The sequence below is a fragment of the Neodiprion lecontei genome, chromosome 6 (assembly GCF_021901455.1).
Source record: "Neodiprion lecontei isolate iyNeoLeco1 chromosome 6, iyNeoLeco1.1, whole genome shotgun sequence".
In the NCBI taxonomy this organism is placed as follows: domain Eukaryota; kingdom Metazoa; phylum Arthropoda; class Insecta; order Hymenoptera; family Diprionidae; genus Neodiprion; species Neodiprion lecontei.
The window spans coordinates 28,490,332-28,504,115 of NC_060265.1; the positions used below are offsets into that span (position 1 = coordinate 28,490,332).

At 39.7% G+C, this 13,784-nt stretch overlaps 1 protein-coding gene across 4 annotated transcripts in view; it reads left to right on the forward strand.

Moving 5' to 3' along the window:
* The window catches only part of LOC107217888 (transmembrane protein 151B-like), a 28,211-nt gene extending 14,427 nt beyond the window's left edge, over positions 1-13,784 (forward strand). The window contains exons 1-9 of one of the 4 annotated variants that reach the window (XM_015655577.2): positions 1,227-1,242; positions 2,043-2,136; positions 3,178-3,309; positions 3,949-4,029; positions 4,811-5,038; positions 6,251-6,454; positions 6,699-6,893; positions 7,527-8,809; positions 9,107-13,784. In XM_015655577.2, coding sequence (XP_015511063.2) covers positions 2,116-2,136; positions 3,178-3,309; positions 3,949-4,029; positions 4,811-5,038; positions 6,251-6,454; positions 6,699-6,893; positions 7,527-8,809; positions 9,107-9,527 — 2,565 coding nt within the window. In that variant the 5' untranslated portion in view covers positions 1,227-1,242; positions 2,043-2,115 and the 3' untranslated portion in view covers positions 9,528-13,784. Of the gene's footprint in view, positions 1-1,226; positions 1,243-1,642; positions 2,137-2,949; positions 3,310-3,948; positions 4,030-4,810; positions 5,039-6,250; positions 6,455-6,698; positions 6,894-7,526; positions 8,810-9,106 lie in introns of those variants that run through there. The other 3 variants (XM_046743736.1, XM_046743735.1, XM_046743737.1) reach the window with 3 other exon arrangements.

Consider the following 13,784-nt stretch of genomic DNA (forward strand, 5'->3'; position numbering starts at 1 on the left):
TTTTGCGCAACTCGAACAATTGCAAAAAAAAAAAAAAAAATTTCATCCCGCAGATCCTCCGGCTCCGTGTCGCCATTAAAGTCTGACAATGAGTCGATTCGAGTGGACCAAAACCGGCGAAAGTCTAGGAATGTTTTTTGCGCGTATTTGCAGATTGTATTTTCACCGCGCGGATGTATGCAAGTATATTTTGTACGTCATGTTCACACACACGCACAGACACAGACATAACGTCATCTCAAATTGTAATCGATAGAGGGCCGACGTCGTGGCGCCAAAGGATGTCTCTATTATTTTGGTCTAGGCGCTATTCGACGCAGTTTCGTTTCATCCCCCTCGATTCAACCCCCTCCAGCAGCTTTCGCATGTATGATAAATAAGTCCGGGGCTGCTTTACCCAGATGGAACAATTCCGCTTGTCTCGAAACGACGTAAGTGAACAAAATTTACAAAAACCGTACCTCGTGCCTTCAAAAAAATATTACATAACACTACACTTTGAAATTAGCGCCGATTTCGCAACCGCCGTAAGTATTCGTTCAAACGGATCAAGAACTTGGATATCATTTTTGCAAGGTTGAAATATTGCACGAATTAATATCGCACGTAAAGCCGTGCAAATTGGCGGGAAAAAAAATTTCACATCTATATTTCTACGTGCAAATAAACAAAACTCGATATCGTTACACATTAAAAGCACGTGATCAAATTGTCGATCGATATAGACTTTGATGAGCGAGTTACGGATTCGCGAACCTGTTTCGTTTGTTTGAAAACGTTGGAGAAGAAAGTAAAGGAAAAAAAAAAAATAAATAAATAAAGAATAAAAAAAAAAAAAAAAAAAAAAAAAACCAACAAAATGAGAAAGTGAAGTATGAATAAAAACGCGAAGGACACGGGGGCTGTATTTGTTGAAGAAATCTATAACGCGAGAAACAAGAAAAGAAAAGTAAAAGAAAATACTTTGGCCTGTTATCAATACGTCGGGTAAGGGTTGTCGGGACGGTTAGTAGGGGTTTATTTTCTCTAGGGGTGGTTTTGGGTCGACGTTTTCACCGGTTGCAGTACGACGGGCGCCGTACTGGCGTCGGCAGTTACCCCTAAACGTTCTTTGGAGGCGGATCCACCCATGGCTTCGGATTATAAAAATGAAAAGTACAAAAATTCGACTGATATTAGGGTAAAACTGGAGTCGGCTTGTCGCGAGCTTGTGCTAAAACCGATTCGCGTTGCCGCGATGAGGTGATAAATTGTGATAAAAATTAAATAATATAACAAGAATAATAATGGTATTTATAATAATAATGATAATAACAGCAACAACAACACCAACGATAACGTGTACACGTTTTTTAACGGGAATATAAAGTATGTTTATAATACATTCCGTGCGTGCGTTGTACATTTGTTGCTGCGTACAATGTATAACGAATATTGTTGTTTGTTATTATGATTCAACGTTGATTCGTAGCAGTCCACAGATAATTGTATAATAAATCGTAGTGCGAAATGAAAATTATCTGCAATACGAGGAAACACTCGGCATGTTATTAATTACCTAACACAGAATTAAACAGAATGACAATCAGTTATAATATTGCTAATTCGCTAGAGTAAAATTCCGTGTATCGTTAAGTAAAAGCAATCGTAATAAAATTTTATTCAATATTAATAAACCCTTACGCGGTTAATATGGGTGAAAACATACGTGTCGATAATTAATAATCGGACACGCGTCAGAGGGATGTCGGTTTTATTCAACGCTTGACGTATACGCGATAGACGGAGGGTATTGTATAATGCATCTCAGGGCGAGCGATTGCTTTCGACGCATCATTTTTCTCCCAATTTTACAAATAACCTACAGTATTACACATTCGGTCGAAATGTTGCAGTAAACTTTGAGTAATGCGTTACGAAGATATTGAAAGTGACAAGAAATCAACTACAGACCGAAATTTTGCAACGATAGTGCAATAAGATATATATTATATATATACCTGTATATATATATATATATATATATATTTTTTTTATACAAGAAATCGAACCACCGTGATTCAAACTTGATGATCGTCGATCAGTTTCCGCTGAAACTAACTGTTTGGGGCAAAAATGAACCAGGAAGCTGAAGAGGTAAGATATATTTTATGCAAAAATTTTATATTTCGGAAGAGCAGTTTTTTTAAAAACTTTTTTTATTCTTAACCTTGAACACTGCATTTCGACAAATAATCTCACTGTCAAAGTGAGAGATGTATCGTACATCACACCCTCTGGAGAAAATTTATTTGAAAGGCTACTGCTTTAGATTCTGACGGTGTCAAGTTTCGGTCACGTGTTTATTAACGTGGCTCAAAAACTCCCGCATAGATGACGCAGGCTCTTCATAAACTCAAATCTGCAAGTTACTTTCTATCCGCGCAACTACAGCTAATAAGAAATTTTTTTACTTAAGCTGGGAGGCTATAGTCAGTTTTTATCAATTGCGTAAAACGTCTTATATTTTGGCTAATATCAGAGGCTACGAATCGCAATGAAAAAAAAAGGAATACAACAGCAAAATTCTGTATGCAATACCGAACAAAAGCGCAACGCAACATTTTTATTTTACTCAAAAATAAATATATGGCATTAAAAATACTAAACCGCGATCGCGATTCAAAGGGTTGATCACACTTTCCAACGACTAATTCTCTCCAGAGGGTGATAATTTCCCGTTTAGAAATGATTTTAAAAAGCGATGTCACACTTGGGAATAATTACAGGCGGAGTGAATTTCTCCGAGATTTTTTCCCCCTTCCCCCCGGGGGGATAATAATTTACACGTGTTTCCGCAAATAGTATAACCCCGTGCGAGCAAATTATAATTAACCCACGTCCTTGACCTTAATTTACCGTTAGATTACGTATCGTAGAGCTGCAAAAATGCCAGTTCGATTACAGTATTACCGAGAATTGTTATCGAAGCGGAAAACTTTCGGATTTTAATACCGATTGGCATAAAGAAAATAAAAAAATTAACCTTTTTCCAATTTGAAATGCAACGAATTAAACCAACGAAGTAGTTTCTCTTTGATCTGAAATATGTAAAAATCGAATTCGACGTTTTATTTAATCACCGTGTGTCGATGTGCACAAATGTTCTTAAAAATTTTTGTGATTGACCCACTGCAGCAGCGGCCAATACCGCAGACGCTTTGCGGCGCCCTACAGAAAGAAGCAAACTGCAAGTGTCTGGTCTTGTCAGTTTTGATATACGGATGTTTAGCGGCTGTGACCTGGTGCAGATGCGCGAACGTTACGAAGGTGAATATTTCAACGCCTGTGATATTTTGCCTTTATAATTCGAAGCGAAGGTCGCAGGGCCAAACTTTAGCCGACTCATTTTCACCAACGCAACATGCAACGGCACAATGCCGGAACTAATTTACCACAATGCTGTGTTATAGGTACAAAGTTCCCCGCAGAAAGCTACAAATTGCGTCACATGATACCGACGCCACGTTATTTGCCTATAATTTATACGGGGTGGCGACAATATTTCTTGAATAAAATGACCCGACCTTTCCCGTAACAAAAATACAGAATTCACTGACGTTCTTTCGAAAAACTTGTCGGGTGATTTTCGGCAGCTTTAATGAAGAAAAGTTTCAGAAGATGTACATACACCTTGAATACGTAAATTTGGATCCAAAACACATAGTATCGATGCGTTTTGCACAAATAATTAGAATTTGAACAAATGCAATTTCCGAAATTTGAGTAACTGAATTTACGAAGCAGAGCTGCAGTTTGAAAACGATTTATAAAAACAAAACTAGGTTTTTTCTTACGGTCCATCGTAATTCCTTGACTTTTCCCAACAGACGAAATTCGTCACATTGTTTAACCAGAATACCGTCAATCGGCCGAATTATTACCAATAAATATTATTTCCTCTTTCAGGTTGTTATTGACTTTTTGAAGTACCCGATTACTAGTACAAAACACGTCTCGCCATGCGACGACGGCTACGTTTACATACCGGTTAGTATTTTCACACATTGTATTAGTTGCAATATCTTCATTTTCTAACATCTACGTAATACAAATCATGGTGAAATTTTTCGCTTTCGAAAAGATGAAAATCGTCCTGATCCTATTTTCAAATACTATTGCAAAATTCTTCGAGTTTCACATTATATACCTGTTTCGAATAATATTTTCTCGTTTCTCTCTCGGATGTCATTTGCAAAGTTTTAATTGCCAGCGGGGATGTTCAGCTGTTAGTCAAGTTTTTATCGATAGAAGAAAGTGTTTAATTGATGCACTCGAAAATTCGTTAGACCCGAACAAACCCTCTCGTGCGAGCACGAGATAACTTGGCAGAAGTTAATATCTTTTTTATTCGTCACCGCGTATCAGTGTGTATCGCATATAATATACGTGCGAAGGTAAAAGTGATATTTCCAAGGTATAATTTCAATTAAATTGTAAATCAAGGTTCTCAGCGACGCAATATCAAGCGAAGAATGCAATAAAACTTGTACAATTCAAAAATTAACGCGAAAACTTGAGATATTGGTTTCACGAGACGAGAGTCATGTTCAAAGAATCTTATCGGAGAATAACGGTATCAAAGGTCTGATAGAATTTTTTTCACCAATTCCGCGTGAAAACCTGACGAGCCAATATCTCGACAGAGGGAATGAAATACTTGAAAGAAGGAGGTAGAGAGAAGCAGGGAGAAAACACACTTTGCAAAACAAAAGAGAAATAAACGTTGTAATCCTTTCATTCAACTTTGGGGTGCCTCTTTGTCCTCGAGGTGGCATTCATGGGCATGCTGTACCTCGTCTACTTGGTCGAGTGTTACCACTCGCCGATAAGGATCGACCTTTTGCACGCGAGGAGCCAGGACAGCATACTCACGAAATTAGCACAGCTCAAGATGGCCAAGGCGACGATATGGTGGAAGGCGATATCTTATCACTACGTCCGCAGGAAACGCCAGATAACGAGGTACAGGAACGGTGACAACTACACCACGACTCAGGTACGTCACGGGCGATACTGCTCATCCTCTGATCTCCCCGAACCAAGGTCTGAAACACGCAAGCGATTATCCGTTGAGTATGTCGGCTCGCCGAAAATCGATACTTACTTTTTGTCAACTTTATCGCGAGATTGTCGTACGTACGTTGGGTGTGTATCAAATTACAACGTTCTTAAGCTTTTTACGAAGCTCTCTTCGCAAATAAAAAAAAAAAAAAAGTTGAGCTTACATCGAAGATCCAATTCCAAGCTTCGTTTCAAAACGTTTAAAAATTGTTGAAAAGCTGGGAGATTCGTTCGATCTCATTTCACAATGTCTCGTTATATTCAGATTATTATCTGGTAATGAAATTAACACAAAGTGTTGATTTTCGGTCAATCTGCAAACTCCATAGTCGTATAATTATAATTAACCGTCAGGTGCAACGAGACGGATTTTCACGACACAGTTTTTCTGCTCCGTATAAATTTCGTTTAACAATCTTTCAAATTCTGTTTTCGTTCAAATTCTCGGTGTTTTCCTTGCTCTTTCGTCAAAGCTCGAGTATTTATTCTTCGCTGCTCGCTAACCGGGAAGGATACACAGAGAAATAGAATGAGACAGATAGACAGAGGATTTGAAGAATTTGGCTCCAGTGTTGGCCCGCTAAATCGAGGGTCTCTGTATAAAATAGGTCAGGGCACTTGATTTACTTTTACATAATACCCGTCCAACCTCTGGGTATTGTTCAAGGTTATTTTCAAAGTTCCCCTATAACGCTACACGCTATCCGCTTTGCTGCTGGATGGAAGTTCATTTACGGACCACCCGCCTCTAATTCCTTACGTATCCCGTTGCCGTCGGCTCCCTAGGCTGAAAGATTATTCACGGTAAACGCCTGTGAATTTTTTCTCCTCGATTTCTTTCCGCTCTCTCGCCCCCGCCTTCGTTCTATTCGTTCTATTATCAGACCGGCGAGCAGAATTTTTTTCCTTTCTTTCGATTTTATTGTTACTTTTTATACTTAATATCAAATTATTTTTTTTTTTTTTTGTGCGATAAAACGCAGGCTTCGGGACGAATCTACGCTGGTTTACAAACCGACCGGATGTTTGAGATCGGCTGTATAATAAATTTAATAACGACGGTAATAAACGCGCGAAGGCATGAAGGAATTGATTATTACACACGTATAACTTTTTATACATAAACGAAGAAACGCGTTTGCCTCAGGTCTATTACGAGAGGGTGAACACCCACGCTGCAACCTCGTTTTACTTCTACGGTTACTGCGGCGTCAAGGACATCAGCAAGGAGTTACTCCTGGACCCGAAATTGCCGATAACGAAAATATCCCTTACGAAGGGGTTCGCCTTTTCGAACATGAGGTCAGCGACCGAATTCGAGGAGGCGAGGTCGAGATTCTTCGCTGAACAGGTAAAACGAATTGATCACTTGGTAGAGCAGGTCGAGGATAGGAAAAATTGATACTTCAATCCGCCTAATGCTTCGCGAACGCGATATAACGCTCCGTTAACAACGAGTTGTATGTATACCTGTATCGATGCGTCGAAGATGTCGAGGACTTTACGGCACTTCATCTCTCGCCACTCCTTAAATCATATTTCCTTCCGACATGACGTGTTTCCGATCGAATCGTACGCGCACGCAACACTCACAGGAGCACAGGGACGACTACATGGAGATGCGGGAGGGCCTGGATCTGGGCTACAACTTCAACCCAACTTCCCTTGTTGCTGTCCTCGGAAAACCGTGGTTCACAAACGCTTACGTCTACTGGAGTCTGAGCGCCCTTCTCCTCAGCTGGCCCTTAAGGATCATCATCGAGTGCAACACGCAGTACACCGATTACCAAGTAGGATATCAACAAATTTTACCGGTCGAGGGTGAATGGGATCCACGGTCAGCTGACGATGAATCGAAAGTTAGGAAGAGAGAAAAGTACCGGTTGAAAAAAAGCTCCAGTAATGTAATTTTTGGAAACGATATGGTGAACACGAATCAAATGACATCCCTGCAATGTTACACAAATGAATCTGAACAAATTCGAACGGCACAAGCTACGATATGAACAATCTAAGGAAACGTTGAAATCGGATCACAGACGCGCCAGAGTTGAAGCACCGTGAAAGTTTGAATTATGAAACATTCTCTCATATTGCCGATATCTCAACACTTGTCACTTCAATTCGCTCGGATACATAACCCTATTTTACACAATAGAGATGTTTTTTCATTCGTGATTATTATCATTGGCAGAAATAAAATTGATACTTTCAGTGACTTTTCACTAATTTGTCACTGTCTTCCATTGCCTATTTACTGATTCTTTCCAGTGGCACACTTATAACTAATTCATATTTAGAGAGTGCAGGTTTTTTAACCAATTACTTAGCGTATTACTAACTTTGGAATCGGAGCAACCGGATCTGAGTATTCTTCCGTAAATAAAAATAAATAAATAAAAAAAATGTACCGATTTCCTCAGATCACAAAACTCTTTGGCGTCAACTACGACGCACCGACCGCAAACGGACAGCCGATTCACGCTTCGTCGAGCCAGCTCAGCGCTCCTGGTTCCTACATGCTGGTTCCGAGCTACAGCGAGGCTCTGCTGATGGAACCGGCACCGGTTCCGGTTCGTTCCGGAGTCAGCGAGGAGCCTGCAACAGACATGGTGCCCAGCTACTCGGAGGCGCTACTTTACGAGAGGGCGTACGACCTCCAGGGTGAAGTGAGGGTCGAGCAGTGCCCGGAGGCGGCTGGCGGTTCCTCAGGAGGAGGCTGCGAGTGTCCGTGTCACGGACAAGTTTGCGAGGCGGGGATTCCCGGCGGGAGCAACCGAAGCTCGATGGAGGTGCCGGAGGAGGCGCAGGACAACTGCTCGGTCGGTAATATCGGCAGGCCCTGTTCGAGCTGCAGCGAGGAGCCGATGAGCGTCGGGCATCCGGATCCCGTGCCCAGGCTGATCGGCGGAGGGTCGAGTCGCGGCTCGGCCGAGGCGCTGAGCCAAGGTTCGGAATCGACAAGAACGGGCCCGCAGGAGAAGCCGCGGCATATGCCGAGGGAGAACTCGGAACCGAACCTAAGGACGAGCTCCGACCAGCTCTTCTGCGGTAGTGTTCCGGTCTTTGGTCGCGGGGCGGCGCGGCTCAGCCTGGAGAACATCCTCGAGCACGATGAGACCGTTGAGTCGGACTTCGGCACCCGGGCTGAGGCCCTGATCCTTGAGGAGGATGACGATTTCGACCCGAGACGTATCGCCGGTACGAGTCGCGGCGCGATTCCGAAAACCCTCGAAGCCCCCGCTGAGCGCCCGAAAAAGATACCCAGCTCCAGGACCTACTTCTGCATCAAGTCCATCCTCAAGCAGCACCGCCGGCGATACACTCTCGTCACACCCGAGGAACTCCAGAACCTCGTTGGCCTCGAGCAAAACGGCGATGTCGCATCTACCAGCCGCGGATGCAACCCTCAATGCTGCGGCGCTCATTGGGAGAGGATCGACGTCAACTCCAACACCCTGGAGAATGGCATGCCGCGCAGGGGGCAGCAGCTATTTCAGGGCAGCCTCGACAGCCTCAGTTCAGGACGCCTCAGCGAGGCCTCATCTATGCACAAACGGGACAGCTCGCGTACCCTCATTTTCGCCAGTCCCATTCAGGAGATATGCCCCAGCGATCCGTTCGGCGGAAGGACCTTAGTGCCCAGCGAAAATCCACCGGACTACGAGGATGCCTTGGATCTTCCTGTTCTCTCCAGACTCAAGCGGTCGGTTATGATTCGACTCATCGTTACTTTTTTTCTCTTAATTGATCGCTATTGAAAGTTGAATTCGTCTCGGTAGATTAGAAATGAAGATATTATAGTCCGTTTTTACCGACCGCGGTAAATGTCGCACACTATGATTCGACTTTCAGAAAAAGTGAGCATCTGGTACGACTTCCCTAGTTCTCCTGCCTTCCCGTTGGTTGAAAACTAGGGAAAACTGGGAAGTGCCATTTTACACGGTCGGTAAATAGTGACTATCCGACGTACGGGACTCATATTTTCAACTGATTTCAACAGGTCCTTCACGGAGCGTGAGACGCGAACCCCGGGGGCCGGAGTCCGGAAACACCATCGTACGTTCAGCATAGAGCCGGAGTACTTATTCTCGGGGAACCGGGGAGTCGAGAGGCGCTGTCAGGGTGACGGAATGCCCTACGACGTAGTAATCCCGGTACAGAATAGCAGAGTTATAATGCCGAGTCAGTATCGGCGGACAGTTTCGGAGGACGGAGCTTCCGGTTCGAGCGGTTGCTGCCGGGAGCAGGAGCCGGAATCCGGGGGCCGTCTTTCGAGGCTGACGCGTTCCCTGACGGAGAGAACGTCGTCGAGGAGAAACGGGGATCGTGACTTCCGGAGGAGCCTGACGGACAGGATCGAGTTTTCGAGGAATCGTCCAGGGAGCAGGAAGGTCAATATAAACATGGAAACCTCTTTATAACAAGTCCGATACGTTAGAACAGTTTTTTTCGACGACGTCATAAAAGTTTTTTACCTCAGTGCTGCTTATATTATTTTTCAATATCTTTCTCGGGGCAAAGTGTTCCTCTGACAGGATTACAATGATTCTAATATTCTATTTCATTCGGTTGACAAAATTTGCTATACATGTATACTTCGTACGAGATGTTACGTCCTTCTGAAAGGTATTGGGAACCAACGTATGGACGAAGCTGTATATAAGCAATATGGCGTCGGAGAAAGTGATCAGCTGATTGTTTTATGCAAATTATGCGAATTATAGGACACGAAAAACTTGTGGCAAACTGATGAGCCCTTATTTTGTTGTATCGATTTAGTAGAGAGTATAAGGAGTTCGAGAAAAAAAATTGTTAGATAACTTTTGCCGACAAATGGCGTCTTCCGATGTGTTGGTTCCTAATACAGGTATAATCGTTCCTGCGGAACTCGATCGCTCAAATTTAACGCACGATTTGACTATAGAGATAGTAATCATGTAAAAAACTTTTCAATTTATCCTTGAGAAAATGTGTTACTTTTAAATTTCAAAGGATCATTGATCTCAACAAGTCAAAATATATAAGGGCTGAAAAAGTGCCACGTTAGTATGTAATTTGAAAAAATTTAATTCGAATGTCGATCAATTATTACTATATTCTATATCTATAGGTGTAATGTATATTTACAGGTACTGATAATTAGGTGTTCATTTTTTTTACAAGGACCAGAAGCCGAAAGGTTGATCGTCGTTGTTATTCTGAATAGTTTTTCTCTTTCTAATCGATGCTATTTTTTCCGCATAATTGCTGAGTGTGATGTGCTAAATGATGTTCCATTGTTTTCATTTTTAGCATAAGGACTAAGCGTATAATTGATATTTAAAGAAAGTTTTTGAGCCAGTGTTCTTACATGCGGATATTTGTAAGCTAACGAATGTGAGATTTTGAACCGCTGCATTCCGAGATCGAACTTGTCTTGGTGGATCTATGTATAACGTTAATTATGCTAAGTCAGCGAGTAACTATAGGTAAGTAAGTTATTAGCGATAAGACGCGTAGCGACCCACGGCAGCAAGGGTTTGCAAAAGGCTTAAGGGGAAAAAAAAAAATCACTCAAAAGATCAGGAAGATGTACGCTCGATAAACTTATGGCTTAAATCGCTGTGCCGCGCAGTTAGGTAATAAATATGAATATACGCATATATACACACATATACCTATACCTTGCATACATAAAAGATTCGAAGAGCGAAAAGCGTTGAGTGTCTAAGATAATGTATAAAATATACATACACTCAATTAGTTAAAGCGTCCGAGAAATGCGCGAAATTACGAAAATGTCACGTCCCGGCGAGCGTATTATATTGCAAATTTATTCTCGGATACGCGCCGGTCGGAAATCATTTCAGAGAATAAGAAAGATCCATTCGAAAAGTATACATTATCGTCGTCAATTTTCGCAAAATTCCACCTATTTTCCACCCAAAAAGATTAGATTTGTCTACCTTCTTCTTAAGCGTTGTTAAACCAATAAAAAGATAAATTATATCGAAAAGACCTCATTGCCAATCCGAATGAAAATGAAAATTACGAAATAAGAATTAAAACAGTGCCATACAGCGTAATTAATAATGACAAAGAAAAAAAAAAAAATCTATTATAATGCGAACCGTTCTCAGAGATTAATCAAATATGATCGACACGATTACATGCGTGGCGTATAACTGCGAAATTATAATAAATCGAGGAAAGGATGATTTTATGATCGAATACCAGTCTCGGTATTACATAAAAGTGCGACAAGTCCCGGGGGTGGGAATGATGTGTTGAAAAAAGAGAGAAAGAGGAAAAATCGTGATACTAGCGAAGTAGTTATTTTATATATATATAACTATAATATATATTATACCTGTATTTTATCTTAGTCAGGGTTGATTTGAAGCTTGAGCTTAATTAAAATATTCAGGGCACACACCGTGTGTGGGAATTTTTGCGCGCAATTACACATATAATAAATATAATAATAATAATAATAATAATAATAATAATAATAATAATAATGACGATGACGATGATATACAATCCAGAGATACATACGAATTATAGATGACGCGATGCTCACAAAGTAACAATTAAGCGTGCACAATTACAAATTATTATTATTATTATTACTACTACTACTACTACTACAATATGATAGTGAAATAAACTGATGCAATTCCTTCCAAATGGTAATATAATAATAATGAAAATAATCTAGGCAGGTGGAGAGATGGAAAAAAAAAGTCATTTATATACGTCTTCTAAGCGAATTTTCTCGATCAGTGACGCGCGTCTCTGCGCATTACGTACAAGCATTATTATATTATTGTATAATTATTGTATTATCATATACCTATACTCAACGTTCAGGTGTTCTATTTGTTGATTATTGCTACGTATACATATTGTAAAATAATTATAATTGTTAGAGTATAAATCTCGTAAGTACCTTATATTATGTACGTCGGCGGTCGTATACATATACCTATAAATCTATATATATAACGGGGCCTTAGGACGTAACGTAAGAATTATATACTCCGACACGTACTTATACTATTATTGTTATTATTGCGTTATTACATAATTGAAATACTGTCGGCGTGTTTTATGCTTTAGTCGATTATATTTGAGACCAAATTTAATGAAATTAGAAAAATGACAAAACGAAATAAAATTAAACTGCTTTCGATTTATAATATTATACGTATATATATACGTTGCGTTAAAATTAATATATACACTGTATGATAAAGGACGTAGCGCGGGCTTACGATATACACGTAATAGAAGTAATAGTATAATATTTCGATAACGTACAAGATAAATTGCCTCGACGCTCGAATTATAAATCATCGTTAGACCATGCTCTCGCAACCGTAAGGGAATTCCTAAGAAAGTTTACCCGTGAACGGGGAACCAATCGCAAGTATCTAAGAACAATTTCGGAAGCGGCTTTTACAACGTTGTAAAACCCTCCGCGATGGGATAACGACGTTCACCATACGGTTTAAGGGTGAGGAGGAGATGATAATGTAGCTGAAAAAAGAGTCAACTTGCCTTCGAAATGTAATCATTAAAATATGTACTTCGATAAAATCTTTTTTTTTTTCTTTTTTATTATTGCTACTGTTATTGTTATTATTATTATTGTATTTTAAGGATATTTCGGGAAGTCGTTCAGAATTTTATCGAGGTACGCGTCGATAGTTATTAATTTACTTAAGTATAATATCGTTATAATTTAATAATAATAGTAATAACAATAACAATGATGATGATGACAATTATACTAAAATAATATACATATATATATATATATTTACTGTATTTACACTTTAAAGCTTGTAATGTAATCTCCGCGTATTTTTGACTAAAGCTATATAATGAGCAAAAGTAGGTGTATTATTATATTATAGGTATTGCGTAATTCCTATCGTCAATTTGTAAAAAGTTTCTATTCAGCGTGCAATGAGGATATGTTGTTATTGTTGTTGTTGTTATTATTATCGTTATTATTTTTATTACTATTATTGTCAAACCACTCCCTGATAATTATTCGCACGCAGGGCATATTGAACATGTACGATATGTACCTACTGTAAGAAGTAGGTTGAAAAAATAAACTAATTATCGCGTTATTTCGCTCATTGCTAATGGGATTTCGTACCGATGGTGAATCGCGTGGCATCAGTTGTTATTCATAATATTAATTATACGTGTATATATATATATATATATATATATAATTGTATATATATATATTTATACGCATACTTGTTAGACAATCCAAGGAACGAAATGAACGGAAAAAAGAATTCACGAATTTTAGATATTTTCAAGCTGAGCAGAATGGCCGTTATTTGTTTTGTTCCTTCTTTCTACTTCTCTCATCGACTATAGCACAAAGAGATGACTAAACAAATACCATGAGCGAATAAAATTATTGAATATAAATATGTAAAACCAAACTTATGCCGTCTTAAACAAGTGCTCTTGAATATGAAATGAAGTAAAGAGGAAATAGTCAGCGTGAAAAATATATAAGAACGTTTAAAAAATAGAAACGATAATCTATAAGTAGTTGCGAAGCGTCGTTCAGTCAAAGTGTACCTAATCTAACTATTACGATTAAAAAAAAAAAAAAAGAAAGAAAAAGAAGTTATTAAATGTATAGATATATGAATATTGCATCA